General features: G+C 43.0%; 1 protein-coding gene across 38 annotated transcripts in view; it reads right to left on the bottom strand.

The window, feature by feature from the left end:
• The window catches only part of RIMS2 (regulating synaptic membrane exocytosis 2), a 724,335-nt gene that overhangs the window by 73,213 nt on the left and 628,929 nt on the right, over positions 1-22,193 (bottom strand). For 16 of the 38 annotated variants that reach the window (XM_074986776.1, XM_074986775.1, XM_074986779.1 and 13 more), the window contains one exon: positions 19,719-19,960. The exons of the other annotated variants lie outside the window; for them this stretch is intronic. In XM_074986776.1, coding sequence (XP_074842877.1) covers positions 19,719-19,960 — 242 coding nt within the window. The remainder of the gene's footprint in view (positions 1-19,718; positions 19,961-22,193) is intronic. 38 annotated transcript variants of the gene reach the window in all.

Genomic DNA, 22,193 nt, shown 5'->3' on the forward strand with positions numbered 1-22,193 from the left:
TAAAAGTTAAAAAGTGCAATAAAATAATCAACTATACAAGGTGGTGCTGGGGGCTACAGACACCCCAAAACTTGCATTTGTCCCCCTCTTACAGTCACCCACCTCAGCAAAAAGGTCTACTGCTATACAGAAGTGAGGGTGGCTGCAGGTGGCAGCATTACCTACAGAGCTGGGGGGCTCAGCCAGCTCTGAAAAGTAAGGCAGAGAGAGAAAGAGAGAGAGAGAGTGTGTGTGGCTACGTCTACAGATGAAGCCTACATCGAAATAGCTTATTTCGATGTAGCAACATCGAAATAGTCTATTTCGATGAGTAACGTCTACACGTCCTCCAGGGCTGGCAACGTCGATGTTCAACTTCGATGTTGTGCGGCACCACATTGAAATAGGCGCTGCGAGGGAACGTCTACACGCCAAAGTAGCACACATCGAAATAAGGGTGCCAGGCACAGCTGCAGACAGGGTCACAGGGCGGACTCAACAGCAAGCCACTCCCTTAAAGGGCCCCTCCCAGACACAGTTGCACTAAACAACACAAGATACACAGAGCCAACAACTGGCTGCAGACCCTGTGCCTGCAGCATGGATCCCCAGCTGCTGCAGCAGCAGCCAGAAGCCCTGGGCTAAGGGCTGCTGCCCACGGTGACCACAGAGCCCTGCAGGGGCTCGAGAGAGAGCGTCTCTCAACCCCTCAGCTGATGGCCGCCATGGCAGACCCCGCTATTTCGAAGTTGCAGGACGCGCAACGACTACACGGTCCCTACTTCGACGTTGAACATCGAAGTAGGGCGCTATTCCTATCCCCTCATGGGGTTAGCGACTTCGACGTCTCACCGCCTAACGTCAAAGTTAACTTCGAAATAGCACCCGGCGCGTGTAGCCGTGATGGGCGCTATTTCGAAGTTAGTGCCGCTACTTCGAAGTACCGTGCACGTGTAGACACAGCTTGTGTGTGTGTGTGTGTGCAATTTGCTATCTAGCTCACTTCTGCTCCCTCCCCTCACTGGGAAGTGGCAGGCAAAGCTCCTGCAATCACATATCTGAAAATATAAAGGCAAAAATCCTGTCTTACTAGCCCTTCCATGCTGTCTAATAAAAGCTGGTTACTCTTTACTAACATTTTTATTATAATAATACTTTCTATCTGACAAAGGATCTAAGTCATATTTCACATGTAAAAATTGGAAATACAGACCCTAAGTACTTATCAGTAGTTAAAATGATATTTCTTATTCTTGGCATGTGTTTATTTTGTAACTAAATCAGAATACATTTGAGAAATATTTATGAAAGGACAGTATTACATGCAAAATAATTTACTAATCTTAACTATCTTTCTTTGTGAAAAAATCTCTTAGTACTAATTCCTTAAGAGATTTAAGAACATAAAATGTACACAGTTAAAAATTGGGGGTACGATCTTGATGTTACGAACAACAGTTTAGATTATAAAATCCAATTTGATTTTCTCTATATAAACTCTGTTGTTGTTGGTGGTGGTTTTGTTTTGTTTTTTTTAAATTCCCTTATTTTATCAGTTTCAGTGTTACAACTGTTAACCTTACAGGAGAGTGAACAAATATTGGTTTAAAAATAACTGTGCCAGCCAGAATTGAGGTGGGGGAAAGAAAGAACAAAGAAACATTTCTAACGTATGTCAGGTAAAAGCTTGTTATACAAAATCTAAAGTCTGATGCAAATTTGAGATGAGAAATTTAAGTTCCCAGACGTGACTGTGCCGGTACTTGAGGACTAATTCCCTTCAATTATATCAATGATTGTGAAACTGTGTCCAGATATACTGTGCATTTAAATCAGGACAGATATCATCATAGCTAAAAATATCATAGCTACAATTGAAGATCCACAGACCATATATTATGCAGGGTCCAAACTCTCCAGTTTCCGACACTTTGGCGTTACTAACGCACATTATATCCTTGTCATCTAAATAACCATTCCCACTTTCGTTATGCTCAAGTTCTGTAAATAATATAAAAATCTATGTTTGGCAAATTAAAATAGGAAAAGGCTTTTGTCTAATTTTTGCTGGGTCTCCATGAAAGCTTTGTAAAAGTAATTGATTATAACTGGAGTGCTTCTCTGCATGCACTATGCAGGACACAAGAGTAAGTAAATTATTTGCAATTATCAAGTCAATTATTAATTTAATTTGCAAGGAGTTGATCTTATTTTCCTTTTTACAAACCGGTGTTCATTGGTATAATTTCATAATATCATTATGACTTTCATAATTTATCAAGAATATTTGTAATAAACAGCCCGTTTTGAAATGTTGCCAGGACAGTATGATAGCCCTTTACACACATTGTTTGCTGGGGTGAATGATTGCACGGGGTGGGTAGCATTAGAGAAACATACCCTCTTTCTCCATCTGGAGTTCCACCACTGTCTACAAGTGCTGCCCCTGCTCACTTGCATCTCAGTCACAACATGGCACACCCACTACTGCTGACCTCCTGAGGTGACGATCTAACCTACTTGCTACACTTACTGGGGGTTGTAGTGGGGGAGTATCAGTTCAGTGTCATCAACCCCCTTTCTAGATTTCTGGCCTCCACATTGATCCTCTCTGGCTCATTGCCTCAAATTCCCAAACCAAACTGTTTCTACCCTGGGGTTTGACAATAAGTCTTGTCCAGGGAAGGCTGGACACACTGAACACACGGATTGGGCTTTTCTTGTAGCAGTGAGGGAATATGGGCATCAATCCGGGTTAAAGCCAGACCTCACTCTCCTTGCTTTGCCAATTAAGATATCCTGTCTCATGCTTTGGCCTACATGCATTTGCAGCCTTCTCAACCAGGCAAAATTAGCTAGTTCATAAATGTCATCCAAACATTTGCTCACTTCACAAGGGCTGAAGGAACTGAAAAACTCAGCAGTCTCTTTTATGCATTGCTCAGTCACAAATCAAATCAGGAAACTGGATGTTTCCTGTATATCCCGTAATATTAAATTTTTATTAAATCTAGTAACAGTCATGAAACAACACACTGCCAATTTGCACGTTTACAATAGAGAAAATTATAAACTTTCTAACAGTAAACTGCAGTTCTACTTTAACCACAAATTGAAACCAGTAAATATCCAATAAGTAGCCTCCTCTATTTGCCTTAATACTTTCTGTACTGTCATCAACTTCCCTTTGGCTATTTTTCTATTTCTTTGTACACACAGGACAGTCACATTGGTTCAGATCGTATGTATATATGGTCAAATATCACTCATATTTGCTGCACATACCGTACTGTTCCTTATGATCAACTGAAAGGAAAGTCAATGCTCATTACAATAGTTGTTTCTATCAGGTTAGCTCCCAGATCTCTAAGAACTGCTTTAGCCCTAATACTGCACTGGCAAGTTACTTTTAGTGGGCTTGGTCAGCACAGTTAAGTAGGCTGGCAATTTATCATCTCCTAAGCACTGCAAGGTGGTGTTATTACTGTCCCCAAGAGACAATAGTATTGCTTATCTAGGCTTTTGTTACATTTCAAATGGGTTAGAGTGACTGTCTTTGCAGTCCTTCCAGCCCAGATTATACACTGTCTTCAACTGAACGGATTGAAAATGCTTATTAACTAAATATCTTCTCATGTTTTACTTGTATTGACAAATAAGCCCAAGCTTCTTGTTAAATTTTGTACTAATTTTTAAATGTTTGTGTGTGTATTTAAGACATTGCATGAACTCAATTCAACTTATTTTACAGCCTTACCATGCTTTACTGTAGCACCACATCTTGCTACTGATTTATCTACTCACGACGTTCATCATGACAATATGCAAAGCATATATGCTCCTGGTCATTAACATTTTCAGCTGCTGATAGGCTGCTGGATGATTATTTGTAGTTTTTAAATAGAATTTTTTTATTTTGTGCTGTGCAGAGAAGAGCAGTTTGCAAAGTGTGAAGTGGGGGAGTTCCCTGCCAGGTGAGCCTTCAAGGGCTGAATAGACTGGAGGCAAGGCTTTGAGCCAGGCCTGACCAGCCAGCAGCTCTCCCTATAAGAAGGGAGCTCCCAGAGAACAAGGGGTAAGCAGTGAACAGGGGGCAGCAGCTAACAGGGAAGGGAGTTTGCCTCTGGGAGTTCGCCGAGGGAGGAGCCCCATGTTTGTTTGTCCTTTTCAGGTATGGTGTTCCACCTGTGCACTGCAAGGCAGCACTACCAGGAAAAGAAGTCTCTGAAGAAAAGAGCCTGAAGAGTGATGGGGGAAGGTGGACCTGGGGGCACTGAGAGCAGCTGGGGGGAGAGGGGCCAGTGCAGTGAGGAGGGCGGACATGGGAGCAGATGGGGGTAGTGGGTTGGGGAGGGTCCTGTGGTGATGGTAGCTTGGGGGGGGGCGAAAGGTAGGGAGGAGGGTCCTGGGGATATGAGGTCATGGCTCCACAGGGAGCTATGGTGACTCGTGGTGACATTGAGGTATGAAGTAGTAGGATCCTTAACCACATTCTCCACACCCCACTGCCTTGTGGGTTATCCTGGGAAGGAGCAAGGCTAAGGGAGTAAACCCTGACAGAAAATCCGGAGTGGAGTCCAAAGGCGGTTCGGTGTCAACTTCTGGCACTGTCCCGGCAACTCCTGCAGCTGAGCTGGTACCAGACGTGGAGGTTATCCTCTCCTTTGGACTATATCAGTAAAGCCGAGAGGGGGACACTGGTGTCTGGGCAGCCCAGAGTCTCCATAACTAATGCCCAGGCTCGCGCCCGGAGAGGTACTCCGGCATCGCTGAACAGCGTTGCATCAACACGGGAGGCAACAGTTACCGGTTATAAGCTCTTGCTCAATTGGCGTAGAGAACGAGTGCCAGGGGTTGCCTTCGACGGTGGGAGGGATCCTCGCATCTCACTGGACAGTCACCACCCGCCTCAAGCTGGGCAGCCCCCAGCCAATAGGGTACTGTCCCGCCACAGTTCACCTGCCTCGCTGGGTGCGTGAGGCTTAAGGTTCCTGAACCTGACAAGTGACTGAAATTTGGGCACCAGGCAAACCAATAAGAAAATCAACAAGAAATGAGAAACATCAACAATTCAGGCTTGCTTGCTGGAATGTGTGGACCATGCTGACCTGCTTGACTGAAGATCTTCAGGCCATCAGTGACACCCGAAAGACCGCTGTCATCAACGAGGAACTGAAGAGGCTCCGAGTTGATATCGCTGCACTGCAAGAGACGTGACTCGCAGATTCGGGATCTATAAAGGAAAAGGACTACACCTTTTTCTGGCGGGGTAAAGCCCAAGAAGAACCCAGAGAGCATGGTGTTGGCTTTGCTGTCAGAAACACCCTTCTACAAATGGTGGATTTAGTCATGGGCGGATCAGAAAGACTTCTTCGGATCACGCTTCAAACTTGCGCTGGTTTTGTCCACCTGATCAGCGCTTATGCCCCAACCCTGTACGCCACACCAGAAGTAAAAAACAAGTTCTACGATGTGCTTAGTGCTGCTGTAGCACAAATACCTGCTCGTGAACAACTGTACATCTTGGGTGACTTCAGTGCAAGAGTTGGAGCTGATTGGGCCTCATGGCCTTCCTGCTTAGGACACTTCGGTGTGGGAAAAATGAATGACAATGGACAGCGTCTCCTTGAACTATGCACGTACCACAATCTGTGCATCACAAACACATTCTTCCAAACGAAGCCACAGCACAGAGTGTCGTGGAGACACCCACGCTCGAAGCACTGGCATCAACTAGATGTGGTCATCACTAGGCATAATCACCTCAAAACGTCCTTCTGACACGCAGCTATCATAGTGTTGACTGTGATACAGATCACTCGCTAGTTTGCTCCAAGCTCAAGCTGAGACCCAAGAAGCTGTACCACTCTAAACCCTGCTGGAAGGCCCCGCATTGACACCAGAAAGACGGCAAACTCAGAGAAAGCTGAAAAGTTCAGAGAGACCCTCCAGGAAAATCTGCGCAGCGGCCCTGGGGGCGTCGATGCAACATCCAAATGGCAACATCTGAGGGATACAGTTTACAACACGGCCTTGTCAGTGTTTGGAAGAAGAGCTAGAAACACGAACGAATGGTTTGAAGCTAACTCCGATGAGATGATTCCAGTCATTGAAAAGAAGCGCGCTGCACTCCTGGAGTACAAACGCTCACTGAGCCAGAGTACCCAGTAAGCACTTAGAGAGGCCAGAAGAACAGTACAGCAGACAGCCAGGTGCTGTGCCAACAACCACTGGCTCCAGCTATGCAGCAGCATCCAGACCTGTGCTGACTTTGGTAATCTCAGAGGAATGTACGAGGGTGTGAAGAAGGCATTAGGACCCACCCAGAACAAGATGGCACCTCTGAAATCCAAATCTGGTGAAGTCATTGCTGACAAAGCCAAACAGATGGAGCGCTGGGTTGAGCACTACTCCGAGCTGTACTCATGCGAGAACGTTGTGGTTGATGCAGCCCTCGATGCCGTCGAGCTCCTACCAGTAATGGACGAACTGGATCAAGAACTGACTGTGGATGAACTGAAGACAGCCATCGACAGCATTGCAGCAGGAAAGGCCCCTGGTCAGGATGGTATACCACCAGAGGTAATCAAATGTGCCGCGGACACACTCCTGGAACCCCTGCATGAGCTCCTGTGCCTGTGCTGGAAAGAGGGTGAGGTTCCACAGGATATGCGTGATGCTAACATTGTAACATTGTATAAGAACAAAGGAGACAGAAGCGACTGCAATAACTACCATGGAATCTCCCTCCCAAGCGTCACTGGTAAACTGTTCACTCGCGTCATCCTTGGCAGACTCCAGAAGATTGCTGAGAGGGTGTACCCCAAATCGCAGTGCGGATTCCGCGCAGAGAGGTCTACCGTTGACATGGTCTTCTCTCTAAGGCAGATGCAGGAGAAGTGCAGGGAGCAGAGAAAACCACTCTACATAGCCTTCATTGACCTGAACAAAGCCTTTGACTTGGTCAGCAGGGATGGTCTGTTCAAACTGCTCCACAAGATAGGCTGTCCTCCACGGTTACTCAAGATGATCCAGTCATTCCACGAAAACATGAGAGGAACCATCCAGTATGACGGCGCATTATCGGATGCTTTCAGAATCAGGAGCGGCGTCAAACAACGATGCGTGCTTGCTCCGACATTGTTTGGGATCTTCTTCGCACTCCTCCTGAAGCATGCCTTTGGATCTTCAACAGAGGGCATCTGATGGGAAACTGTTTAACCTTGCAAGGCTGAAAGCTAAGTCTAAGGTGCGAGAAGTCCTCATCAGAGCCATGCTGTTCGCAGATGATGCTGCTGTAGTGTCTCACACAGAAGACCAGCTTCAAAAACTGCTGGATCAGTTCTTCAAAGCGTGCAAGGACTTTGGGCTTACCATCAGCCTAAAGAAGACGAACGTACTCGGTCAGGATGTTGCTGAATCCCCATCAATCAGCATTGACAACTATACGTTAGAGGTCGTCCACGAGTTCGTTTACCTCGGGTCCACCATCACTGACACCCTGTCGTTGGACACTGAACTAAATAGCAGGATCGGAACAGCGGCCACAACTCTGTCCAGACTCAGCAAGAGAGTGTGGAATAACAACAAGCTGTACACTCAAACCAAAATGCAAGTCTACAGAGCCTGCATCCTCAGCACCCTCCTTTATGGCAGTGAGACTTGGACCCTGTATGCCCGCCAGGAAAAGAGGCTAAACGTCTTCCACTTGCGCTGCCTCAGGCGCATCCTTGGAATATCATGGAAGGACAGAGTTACCAACACTGCCTTCCTCGAGCAAGCTGGAATCCCAACCATGCACACCCTCCTCAGGCAGCGTCGACTCCGCTGGCTTGGCCACGTCCACAGGATGAATGATGGAAGGATTCCAAAAAACATCCTGTATGGTGAGCTAGCCTCTGGCAAAAGACCTCCCGGACGCCCCCAGTTGCATTACAAAGATGTCTGCAAGAGAGATCTCAGAGAGGTAGACGTCGAGCTGGACAACTGGGAAGAACTAGCAGACGACCGCAGCAGATGGAGGCAGGGGTTACACAAGGGCCTTCAGAAGGGCAAGTTGAAGATGAGACAGCTAGCAGAGGAGAAACGAGCGCACAGAAAGCACAATAAGGACTTGCCAGACACCCACTACATCTGCAAGAGATGCAGCAAGGACTGTCACTCTCGTGTGGGTCTTTATAGTCACAATAGACGGTGTAAATGAAGTCCTCAATTGAAACTTTAAAGGGCGCGATCCATAGTCTATGCAGACTGAAGAATGCCTACTAAAAAAAAAATAAATTTTTTAATTTCTAATTTTAAACAAACTGTAACCTAAGATATTTATTTGCATTTGTTAGCTAATTTTTTGGACTTGAGCAGTAGCTTCAGGGCTGGAAAATACAGCCCTGAACATACTCTTACTTGCACAAGAGTCCAATTAAAGCGAATGGGATTCCACTCAGGAGTAAGGACTCACACCAGAAGATCCTTTAGGAAAATCAGAGCCTGTTGACTATTGTTCTGTCTAGGAAGTTACAGTATGTCATATACCATGCTAGGTAACAGACTCAGAGAACTCCTTTCTTATTGACATTCCTACATACTGACTTCCTTGTACCCCCTGCCAGTCAAGCTACTTTGCATGTGTTCTCTGAAAAAGTCTGTTTAGGTGCCTGGAGATGGAATAGGAATCCTCCCTGGTAATAGAAAGGATGTGGACAAATTGGAGTGGGTCCAGTGAAGGGCAACGAAAATTATTAGGGGGGGCTGAAGCACATGATCTATGAGGAAAGGCCGAGGGACTTGGGCTTATTAGTTTACAGAAGAGAATAGTGAAGGGCGATCTGATACCAGCTTTCAACTTCCTGAAGTGGGGCTCTAAAGAGGATGGAGAGAGGCTGTTCTCTTTAGTGATGGATGGCAGAACAAGAAGCAATGGTCTGAAGTTACAGAGGGAGGTGTTGGTTAAATATTAAGAAAAACTATTTCACCAGGAGAGTGGTGAAACACTGGAATGCGTTACCTAGAAAGGTGGTGGAATTTCCATCCCTAGAGGTTTTTAAGTACTGCCGTGACAAAGTCCTGGCTAAGAAAATGTAATTAGGGTTGATCCTACTTCAGGCACGAGGCTGGACTAGATTACCTCCTTGGGTCCCTTCCAGAGCTAGGATTCTATGATTCCATAAAGCTCTCCTGGAGGTACTCGGTAATCCTTCTCAAAGGTTTCTAGGAAGGGGGGCCTTATTCCATCCACCCTGATAGGACACTATCACATCAAGCCTGTAGTAAGTGATCTGGTTCATAGCAGTATATAGCATAGCAGCAAAAGGTCCTGGTCTCTGTCCAAATGCCTGCAGCAGCCACTCCATTTCCTGCTCTCTTATCCTCAGGAGACTGATATTGCTCATGGTTATCCGGGTGAAATAGGGGAAGTTTTTCAAGTGATAGTACTGAGGCAATCCACCTCTGTTTGCTCATCCCCAACAAATTATGACCCTGAGTGTGCTCCCCTGTTTGTGACTGGCTTGAAGAGAACACCTATGTTATGCAGGAAGGGAGGGGACAGTTGCACGCTGACTGTGCACATTTTGTGCCTCTCCACTCCAAAGCTGCAGCCCTTCCTTTGCAAATGCAAACACATGGACCAGCACCTAAGCTGTTGAAAGGAGGGTTGTAGTTTGCCTCCTCCCTTTCCCACATTTTCAAAGCAGAAGCAAAAGATATCTCCTAACCTTCTGCTTACTATGCCTGCCTGCAAACTGATTCTGCTGCCCAGCATTCTGCTATATGGTATACCTTACTGGTAGGTGCTCAGTTTAAAAGGCAAAAGGCGACCTTTTACCTAATACACATTCTTTTTGATCTGAAGTGCTTCATTCACTGTAAAAGAGTTAATTTTCAATTCTTAACAGTGTATCTTCTATAAAGTCTAACCTCGTTCTTCCCCTCACCCCCATGCAGCTAGAGGCCTGTCTCTGGGACTTGCCCCCGCCCTTACAACATTGAGGCTATAGCAGATTAGAAGGTGAAAAAATGCACGTGACATGATTAATGAGATCATGCAATTCATCTGCACTAATAGGGCACAATTCAATGCATGGGGGTACATGCTGTTAGAAGTCATACGCAACGGAGAGGAAAGCACGCAGGGAACATGACCATCACACACAGGGCAATGTGTTGAGGCTTATGGGGGAACAAATGGACCTAAGGAGGCATCTGTTAGAGCACAGAACCCCTCTGCAATCACTGATAAATCATCTCACCTCCTCACCATATTTCATCTCCTCTCCTACACAGGAGGAATATCTGGGAACCCTTTCGCTGAACCCCTGGGGGACAGCTCCTGGAGAAGAAGGCTGTCATTTCCACAGCTTTGATTGCTACACAGACTGACTATAATTACCCAAGGAAAACAATAGAACACCACTGGCCATCACTTACAGCCCCTACCTAAGGCCTCTCCAACATGTAATCAGTGATCTTCAACGCATCCTGGACAATGATTCTTCACTCTCACAGACCTTGGCAGGCAGGTCTGTCCTCGCCTACAGACAGCCTGCCAGCCTTAAACAAATTCTCAGCAGCAACTATATATCACAACACAGGAAATCTAACCCTGGAACCAATCCCTGCAACAAACCTCGCTGTCAACTCTGCTCACATATCTACACCAGTGATATCATCACAGGACCTAACATCAACCACACCATCAGGGGCTCCTTTACCTGCACATCTACTAATCTAATATATGCCATCATGTGCCAGCAATGCTCCACTACAATTTACGTTGGCCAAACTGGACAGTCTCCATGTAAAAGAATAAATGGACATAAATCAGACATCAGGAAAGGTAATGTACAGAAACCTGTGGGAGAGCACTTCAATCTCCCTGGACACTCAGTAACAGATTTAAAAGTAGCAGTCCTAAAACAAAGAAATTTCAAAAATCGAATGGAGAGAGAAATCTCTGAGCTGTAATTTATTTGCAAATTTAACTCTATCAACCAAGGATTAAACAGAGACTGGGAGTGGCTGACCCCTTACAAAAGCAGCTTCTCAGCCCTGGGTGTTAATATCTCCCCATTAGACTGACAATGAGCCTGTCTGATCTGACTTGTTTTATCCTCTTTTGATACATACTACTGATAATGGTCCATTTCCATCTTGCTGAATAGACCTTGTCAGCTCTGGCCCTCCCTTTTACTGGGACCCCACTCATTAAGTACATCTCTGGAACCCCGCCCCCACTCATGCATCTAATGAAGTGGGTCTTTGCCCACAAAAGCTTATGCTACAAAATATCTGTTAGTCTATAAGGTGCCACAGGACTTCTTGTTGTTCTCTGTAATAACCCATGTGTCCTTGTGCTCTCCCCTCACCCTCACTGTGTTAGAAATCGTTGTTACTCTCATTTTTCCTTTCATGGTCAGAGGTGCCTGTGTTCAGTTTCTCATCCTAAGTAAAAATGAATGAAATTAGAATAATAGGCTGTTTAGTTACAGTGCAAACTGTGGTTGGGCCGAGGGGTGATTTACAAGGCAGTACATGTACAACAAACGTCAGCTTGGTAATGAGCGACACACACAACTGCCAAATAATTGTCTGAGGGGGTAGTCATGCTAGTCTGTAGCTTCACAAATAACAAGCAGTCCTTGTGGCACCTTAGAGACTAAGAAATTTATTAGGCCATGAGCTTTTGTGGGTAACCACCCCCCCTCAGAGGGATGGAGTGGAAAAAAGAATCCAGGGTCTATATAGTGTGGGGGAGAAGGAAGGAAATGAGGGTTACCTGTCACCAGTAGGACCCGTTAATGAAGCCAGTGAAGTAGGATGTGTCATTTTCAAGACATTCATGAAACTGGTTTTCAAAGCCTCTCTGATGTCCAGTGCACATTATTGCTCTGAGGTCTAGTGACCAAGCAATTTGCCACAACCCCACCAACTCACATTTCAAGAAACTTTTTCACCTTACTTTCACAAATATTATGCAGTGAGCAGCAACAACAATGGGCATATTGCTTTCTCTGTGGTCTAACCTAGTCAGTAAACTGCACCAGCTGGCTTTTAAAGAGCCAAAGGCAGATTCTGTCACCATTCTCCACTTGCTTAGTCTGTAATTGACCTGTCCTTACTGTTGTCCAGGCCGTCTGTGTACATTTTCATAAGACATGGCAGTAAGGGAAGGCTGGGTCTCCAAGGACAGCTATTGGGATTTCAAAATCACCAGCAGTAATTCTCTGGTCTGGGAAGAAAGTTCCATTTGGCAGCTTCCCAAAGACACCATAGTTCTTGAAGACACATGTATCATGCACTCTTACTGACCATGCCATGTTGATGCCAGTGAAACAGCCCTTGCGGATCCACCAGTATTTTCAGCTCCTTTGAGAAGTACTCCTTCCCATTTATGTACTTTTTTGCAAGATGTTCTAGTAACAAAATAGGTATCTGTCTTTTGCCCTATGACATATTTATGGTAGAGCTGGGCTCCACACAGGGCTAATCTGATAAAAAATTAATGGCTTGTGATATACAGAGGCTCAGACTAAATGATGTATGGAACCCTTCTTTCCTTAGAATCTATGAACCCAAGATATCATTGTTTGATCAGTGGGAAGACCTGTGGGAAATGATGGTAGCTCTTTTTAAATATTTCTGGATGATGCAAGTGTTAGAGGGCCAGGCCTAATATCAAAAAGGTCCTGTCTCTAGCACCCAACTGGGCACTGCATTCTCACCTGTTCAAATCTTTTGAGTAGAAAACACAAGTCCAGCCAAATAGTTACCAAGTGTGCATGAATAAGGAAAGATCTGCATATGACTGAGATACTTGCAATTGATGCAATTGCAGTTACACATTTTCCAGGCCCTCAGAGCAATTTTCCCTTCCCATCAGCAACACCTCCAACTTCTCCATGACAAGTTATAACCAGCTGCCTTTCCTTCAACTTCTAACTTCTGCCAGAAATTGACAGAGACAAGAAATAGCAGTGCCTATGTCAGAATAAGAGAGACAGAACTGGGTGTTATCAGCATCCAGGTGCTGCTGCAACCCATATTTTCTCAGTCTCCTTTGATGGACATTGTAGAGGTGAGAGGATTGATGTGTGGAGGACCCCACAGATGAAAATCCTTTTGAGTAGGAACTAGCAGTTACCCAGCATCACTCTCAAGGAACAATCAGAAAGAAATGCACAATACAATCTGTCCACACCAGGCAGGTCATAAAATATCTGCAACACTCTTAATCAGTAGATAAAGCTAGTTGGGAGACCAGTCTGACAGCCCTCAAGGTAACTGAGTATTTCCAGCATCTACATGAAGGCCTTCAGCTTCTGTAGGAGCAAGCATCTGGAGAATAACAAAACTGTAAACAACTTTAGATTATAAAGGATAAAATGATCAAAAGACCATACATGAAAAGAAATAATAAAAGGTACCGTGTCAAGTTGGGCAGAGAGAAGATATTCACTGGGGCTATGTCTACACTTGAGGGTTTTGTCGACAAAACTCGTGGCATGTCCATGCTAAAAATGGGTTCTGTCAACATACCGATGACAGAACAAGGCACTTTTTTCAACAATCTTCTGCCTCTGCCCCAAGAGGTAGAACACCTTCTTGAAAGAATCTGTCAAAAAAAATCGAGTGGATGCTCCGGGAGGCCCTCTGTCAACAGACAGGACTTCCAGCTCTCCTGTGCATCTGGTCACCTGTACTTCTGCTTCTGTACCTGTCTGCTGTGCTTCTGGTCAGCCGTTCTGTTGGGAGAGGGCTAGTCAGTCCAGCCACTCTCTCTCAACAAAGTGGATTGCTTTTTGGATCTGCCTTTGTGTGTGGTTACACTCGATGGACAGAATTTTTGTCGGAAGGTATCTTCTAACAGTAACTTCTGTTGATAGGTCGCTGTAGTATAGATGTAGCCGGGGTGTATGGCTTTGTTTTATTTACAGCATCTGTTGCAAAAGAGGTCACTAACATATTGAACACTCAGAATACATGCATTTGGGAGGTACTGCATGTACAAATGAGGACATTTATGTACCAAAGGATGCTCATGAGATGCAAACATCCTGTGGAAAGTAATGTAACGGAGGATCAGTTGGAGGTTAATATTTGAAAAGCATTAAAGCAGAAGATACCAAATAGCAAATTGGATATGCACTTGCAACATGATATATTGGCAAAAATGCACTCTGAGTTTGTCCTGCATACATAAAGGTATTGTGTCAAAGACCTGACAGGAATAGTTCTTTTATATAGAAAGAGTGAGCTCTTTAATACTACAGACAGTTTTGAACCAATTCAACGTCACAAAATCATCAACAGTAAGCTTGCCATTACTAAGGGCATAAGAAAGGATGGATTTAGAATGAAAGATTAAACAACCCAAACTGTACAGCGCAGCTAAATAATTACTATAAGTATTAAGTGTGTGAAAGTATCAAGGGGAAGAGGAATTGTTTAAGTTTCATATGACCTATGAAGAAAATGTGTGGTGCCTTGTTAGATAACTATTCCCTCCCCATTATTTCTTCTCTCTCCTTCTCTACACCTCTCACCTTCCTAGAGGACAGTCAGGTAGAAAGGAGAAGGCAATAGGAATATTTCTGCACAAACTCAAATCCACTCTTCCAGCTTTACTATCCCAGAGGTGGGAAAGTGTTTATTATTAGCATGACCAAGACCCCTTCTGTTGAATGGGCAATCCTGAAAAAGGTGCATAACTGAATTAGTCCTTTTTACTATGTGGAAAATTTAGTTCCACCTTAAAATGTCAGTAAAAAATAATTTTAAAAAGATTAGATACTGCCTGAAAAACATATAATCCTTGCTCGCATGGAGAACTGGCCATGATGTCAACCAATGGAGGAGCTGAATTCATGCAAATGCCTAGTGTAGCCAAGGAAAGCTGCAATTTGCACTCATACAACTTACTCTCAATCAATGTAGATATCAACCTGCTTTGTCTGCACTTTGGGATGGAATCAAGCACCATGTAACCAGGTCAATAAGTGCTTAAAATCAGGGCTATATCCAATTTCAGACTCTAAGAAATGGTACTCCACAAGAGAAAATTAATGTCATAATCATGGAGCACTCAGACCCTGTGGAGATGGACTTGACCTCCTGAGGCCTCTTCCAACCCTAAGATTCTATAAGATGGATGTGGCTTGAAGACCTAGAATACAGCACAGTTTGATTAGAGAGAAGCAATTCACTTAGTCAAGATAAACTGGAGACCAAAAAACAAAACAAAACAAAACAACAACAAAAACTTACCCTGACTCCTTCTAATGTGAACTTACTGCAGCACCGCTATTACAAGATTATTGTAAATCTACTATAGGATTGCTATGCTTTGTGGTGTCCTATGACGTATTTAGTTCAGTTCACATCTGGCTCTTCTGCTGAGAATCTCAGCAAAAATATCAAGAATCAAAGCAACCTGTTGACAAATACATACTTTCATGACTGATGCTAGATCTTGAGAATATGTCTGAAGTAGGGGAGTACTGAGAAGCATAATCCTTGTGTTGCACTTGTTCTGTGGAGATAGGGTGTTGGTTTCCCGTGTTGTCAAACTGTCAAGACAACACCAGCCACAAGAACTGAAAAGTCATTTAAAACTAAATAAAGCCTTTAAAGTCAAATTCAGTCTCTGTGTTTGCTTTGCCTTGATGGCCGTACATCCTAGACCTGCCCTACTTTAATGTTGCCCTCGTCCTCTCAGTTCAACTTACAATAGACCCTTGACAGTCTCAGACATCTCAATGCCTTCTTCCATGCTTTGAATGCCCTTCTCCAACCTATTCATGAAGACAACTGCCGTACCACATTGAAATCCTTCCTGAGTACTCACATCTGCTACAAAGGCAGAAAGTGGGGGAAAGGAAACACACCCACCCACATACCAGAACCATAAGGATAATGATGTGTACATGCTTTATTTGGTAGCAGTATGAAGTTATTATTGTCTCTTTGCCTCCTTTTCTCCCCTTTTGCAGACTGTTCACTCATTGCTTAACATCATAGCGAATTAATAAGCATGCTTGTAAGGGCAGTGAATGTTTTCCTGTGTAGAACACAATTTTGGGGCTCAAAAATAAACAATAAAAGCATCTGAATATATTAAAAATGTTAAAGATTAGAATACACAGCATATTAATTTATTCATTCCTAGAGTCTAAACTTCCCAATACCATACCTGCAAAGAACGCATTAAATTTGTCTGAAACACACAGTTAAATTAAAAGGACAACATAAATTATCTCATGCAACTATATGATGGATATAAAGTATGTTTGACTCATAGCCTCAAAAAGAGTCATGAGATGACCTCAGCTTCTTAAACAAAACCATGTTCTGTCACAGTTTTTAGCCATTAATTGTAAATGAAGACAACTACTAAAATTTAACTGGGAGGCATCAGAAGGCAAATTGATGGTGACACTAACCTAGTGCTATGTAGATTTAAATTTGCCATCGTGTCACAGAAAGTAAAAATTAAGTACTCATACATATGATGCAGTTTCAACAAATGCTGTGTTCTTATGTCATGATTGTTGGTTCGGCCTTGGCATACCATTTTAAGCGGCAACTTAGCTGAGTTCTTAAGCATGATACCAGTGAACTATGTTGATATTGCTGAAAATTAATTTCCTACTCCCTTTATATCAGGCAGTTTCTATGTCATGATAGTGCTTTGCTATTTTATTAGTATCCACTGCTTCTTATACTAAAATCTACTTACAAGTATTTTACAGTACTTCCACTGATTTGTCATTAGATCTTATAGCCATTGTACATGTATATGGCATGGCCCCAGCCTCAAGGAGTGTAAAGTCTGGGAAATGACCCCCGGGATAAAACTTGTGAGTACTTTTAAGTAAATTGAACTTGAGAAGTTTAACTTCCTGCTCTTAACTTAGGTCCTCACTCCATACATGGAAGAGCTAAAGAAAAGTATGCCTGTCTGCCATTACTGTACTGACTTTAATTGGTTTCTGTCACAACTCTAATAGTGAAATGATTTTTTTTTATATTTACAAATTATTTAAAATATCACATGCTTCTCACTCCAGGAAAGACAATGACAGTTACTGCTTCTCCTTCACTGAGGCAACTAAAAATTTTGCCTCTAGTCTTTATTTAGAAATACAAGACACAAAATAGCAACCAACTGACTTTAAAAAGTAGTATGGAGATACTTCATAATTGAAATATTGTGCCACATAAAAATCGCAACGAAATATTTAGTTTGTTCCAGTCTTACTTTGGATCCAGGCTGTGTCGATCTTTGGACTTTTCTAAGAGAACAAAGAAATCATTTGAGGTCTCACAGTCAGAGAGTCCTGACAGACCATGCCATATCATATAGTATTATATTTCAGCTCTGAAATCCACACAATTCTACACATTTATGTTACATGAACACTACTGGATGTGCAAATCCTTGATTGGCTTGCACAGCTTGTCTAGTGGGAATGCAGCTATCCAGGTCCACTGACAGGAGGCAAAGAGGACAAGTGCTGTAGGGCCTGGTGATTCAAAAAGGCCTAGGGCTTCCAGTCACAACTGCAGGAGCAGTGGTGGCTGGAGCCCTGGGGTCTTTACATTGCTACCAGAGTGCAGTATGACACTCTCCAAGTGGCACTGAAGACTGGCTGCCCAGCTTTCTCCTTCTGCCTGAGGCTCCTCCCCCTCCAAGAGACTGGAACCAGCCCCTCCCCTCATTGGTCCAGCTGCCCACTAAGTCTGTTGGCCCCCATCTGCACTTAGCCATTGGTAAACTGCACACTAGGTAGAAATTTCCCAGAATTGTGCAAGGCAACACTTCCACTAGGTGGCACCATGTCCTTTGTAACCCCATTCTTTCCCACTCAGGAGCAGGGAAAAGAGAAACAGCGGAAAGCACTGCAATTTCTGCAGCCACAGACTGAGCTGAGACCTCTAACTGCATGATGCCAATGATGTCACAAGGGTCTTACTCTTTTTAGAGCTTTCACTCTGGATATTTTTTTCCTTCTGATGACTGGGCTGTTTGGGATTTGGCTGTTTGCCTCACTCCATGCTCCTCTCCTTCCAACTTTTCTGGTTTTGTTTATCCCCTCCCTACATTGCCCCCCCGCCCCTTTCCTTTGTTCCTCCTTTCTCAGGTCAGCTAATTCCATCCAGAAAAACATACCCAAAAAGTTTACAAACAAAACAACAAAAATTGTGACAGCTGAAAATCATTCCATTGGTCACTCTGTATGAGATATTCTCTCTCTCCTGTCCTTTGTCTATCATGCCTATTTAGCTTATGAATTCTTCAGTGCGGGGACTGTCTGTAATCCATTGTCTCAACAATGCCTAGTATAATGAGGGCCTGATCTCAGTTGAGAACCCTAGGTGCTGCCATAAATAGAAATAATAATAATTCCTCCATCCATTTATGAACAGCAGAGAGTGAGCTGTTTTTACTGTATTTTGCATAAACTATGCACCAATGTAACACAGGTCTTTTGTATGACTATTAATGAGCATATAGTATATACTGCACACTACACACACACACACACACACACACACACACACACATATTTAAATATAAAATACCCAATTTCCTCTGTAAGGAACACTAGCTTTACTCAACTTTCTTAATTGCTAATGATAGCTTTTCAGAGTGAATTACGTGTAAGTGATTTTCCAGTTGTCAGCCACAAGATAAACATAAAGTACCTAACACTGATTCTGGACGTCCTAGTTTTAAGTCAGAAAATAACTCTATTCCAGTTTATGTAGAACATTTAGATACTGAATTTTAATTGGGAAACATAAAAGGCAATGAGAATTCCACCAATAATGAATGTGTTTGCAAACTGAAAAGAAGCAAAATGCTGAGCCATAAAATGGTCATGTTAATCCAACAGAATATGATAGCATCTTGGTAATGAAAACTGTTCCACATCAAATAAATTTAGCATGTTCAAATGTGAGAAAAAGAGAACTGAAATATACAAAGAATATTTATGACAAAGAATATTTGCAATTTTGCAACTGCATTTCAGTGATCCTTCACAAACCATTAATAACAAGCCCCAAAACATAAGCATAACAGCTCACACTGGTTCCTGAGAAGGAAAGGATTATTGCATTAGATGTGCTCTCATGAGCATAAAACCAGAAGCCACAGTCCAATCTGTATGACGATCACTGCTAAAAAAAACCAAAAAACAAAACAGTCTGGTAAATGTTCAGCTGGGTTAAAAGTTTCCACTCTCCACTTTTACCCTAGAACAGGGGTCTGCAATCTGCAGCTCCGGAGCCACAGGTGACTCTTTAAGAATTTCTTTATGGCTCCTAATGCTATAATTGCAAAGAAAAAAACACCCTCCTGATTATTTTTGATAAATGGTGAACATCTAAAAGCCCAACAATGAACAAGTCATATCTAAATAGTAAACAATATATGATCTTGAGATGTTCTATAACTCCCCCTTCAATAGATGCAGTGCATTGTGGGATGTGATGCTGCATGAGTGTTTTGATTGTGTTGCCGATAAAATCTTATTCACATGCATTGCAGCTCTTCAATTATTCAGTTTTTTACCAAATTTGAAAAAAATGGCTCTTCGTGCTTTTTTGGTTGCTGACCCTTGTCCTAGAATATTGTTAATTAGGCAACTTCAGCATTACATTCAAATAACTAAATTGTTATGTACACACATTATACATATTTAAATCACAAAATACTGAAGAAAAAGTTGGATTCCTACCAGTTTGGCTGAGCTGAGAAGTGCTGCGGCTTTTGCGTGACAGACCGACAATCGCCACCATCTTTGCGCCAATGCTAGAGCGTCGTTTTTTGCCACTAGTGCCCACGGTGCCCACCGCTGTGTCAGACTGGCTGCCGTCATTCTTCTCAAGTGTGTACATGTCCCCGCTGATGCTGGTGCTCTTAGTCATGTTCTTTCCTGAGACGCCCATCTGTCTGCTTTGCATTTTGGATGTAAAGACACTGTCAGGCGATGGATGGACAACAGTGTAGACCAAAAAAAAAGAGTAAAAAGGGGAAGACAGAAGAAGGACAGGTTTCAGATGGAAAGTTCTGGGAGATCATAAGGGCAAAGCAGCTAATTCACACAGGTGGGGTTTTCCTTTTGGTAGCGGTAAAAAGGAACAACTTTAATGGTCAAGTTACTGCTAGTGCTTTATAGGTTTTCTCTGTATAACCATATACTTTGCTTGTTACACTTTTTTTAATTGAAAGACTTTCTGTCTATTTATGAAAGTCCTTAAAAGTACATTGTCTGCATATAACATAATAAGTACACTTGTAAATGTAGGGAAAACATCATGTATTTTCATACTTAATAAGCAGTTTATTATTTCAGCATTTTTGTTCCAGACTTGACTCTTGGCCAGTCAAATTGCACACATTTGTTCCTTAGTCTACTGCTAGGCACATTCTACAACTCAGTTCAGCTATGATTGCCTAGTTGGGCATAGCAAACATAGGATCAAAAATATCATCTGTAGTATCATTTTTCTGCACTACAAATCTAGTGCTGCAGAATCACACAGTGGATGAAAGTTTTTTTTTTTTCCTGAATAGGCTCTTCCTTACTCCTAAAACGTCTTTGCACTATACTGTCTTATAATTGCAAGTGATCAGCCTCTCATATACATCACTGATTCCCAAACAATTTCACAGAGCAGACCCCTTGGTAGGAAAGATTTGCTCAGGAATAATCACTTCCTACAGATCATGAACAAGTCACTCCGTATCCTCCCAGTCTTGATCCCACATCCTCCCTGCAGGAACTATGGTACTTGATTACATGAAAAAACAATATGGAGGCAGGATTAGAGAGACTAAATGAAAACAAGCATGGTGGGCAGGACGGATTGCTTATTTTCTTCCCTGGCATTTTGTATCTGAGCTGGGCCATACGTTTATTAGTACCATGTTCCTATTGCTTCCTGCATCCCCCACTACATTGCTTAGGTGACACTGCAATTTGATTCCATCCTTTTGTATGTTCGCTGCCACTACCTCATGTTGTAATGCACACAGGTACTATTTACACTAAAGAAATGCTCTACACAGAAAGACGTAAAGTGGCTGCACAGCAGAATGTGGATGGGGGAGGGCTAGAGAGGGTATTTACTTTTGTATATTTTGTTTACATGGTCAAAAATAATCCTCTGGAAATTCTACTAAACTGTGACAGGGGAACAACTAACATGAAGTATCACAACTTGAAAAACAACAAGAAGTCCTGTGGCACCTTATAGACTAACAGATATTTTGGAGCATAAGCTTTCCTGGGCCCTATGCTCCAAAATATCTGTTAGTCTACAAGGTGACACAGGACTTCTTGTTGTTTTTGAAGATACAGACTAACTCGGCTACCTCTCTGATACTTATCACAACTTGAAAACTGGTAGATGAGAACACACTGTAACAGAAGCTCCTCCATGCTCAGCTGCAAATTTTCCATGAAACCTGTCTGAGGCATAAAATGTGGAGGGCTTGGGAAAGACAGAAATGCATACAACACTGCACAGTATTACACTTTAGTGTTAACATTGAGCCTGATGCCCCAAGTTCTCCATGTTAACTTGCCAAGGAATTTCTAGCAGAGAACTCACCTCCTTCATTAGTTCTATGGCATGGTACCTACTTTGGTAACTCTGATTTACTACAATGCTGGGTACACAAATACAGAACAAAATAAGTATTTTGGTGAGGCAAGGAAAATAATTAACACTGTTTTGCTTAAAAGTAGTGACACCACAAAGATTAACAAAGGGGTTTGTTTGTTTGTTTGTTTGTTTTTTTATTTGTTAAACACAGACCTGAGATGGGGGGTGAATGAGTTCTGCCATCACAGGGCTTCAGTGTGATTTTTAGCTGTAGTCCTTTTCAGTTTATCCTCCTGGAGCTCCTGATATCCAATGAGAGTGGATCCACTTCAGGGTTTCCTGCATCAGATCCCTGTGTAGCCATCCAGCTCTGTTGGTTAGTGAAGAGGAGAATGGGGGCCATCCTCTTACTGCCTTTGGGGTGAATACTAAGGCTGCTATTGTCCATACTCCTGCTCAGGTAATACTGTGATTCTTCCACTTGTGCCTCTGCACAAGCAACAGCAGCCCTACGGCCCATAGTTATTTTGTTCCACATCCATTTGAAAAAGCAGGGTTGGTATCTTTGTCTCTTGAAATTTCTACAGCAGATGTTATGCTGT

The sequence above is a fragment of the Carettochelys insculpta genome, chromosome 2 (assembly GCF_033958435.1).
Source record: "Carettochelys insculpta isolate YL-2023 chromosome 2, ASM3395843v1, whole genome shotgun sequence".
Lineage (NCBI taxonomy): Eukaryota > Metazoa > Chordata > Testudines > Carettochelyidae > Carettochelys > Carettochelys insculpta.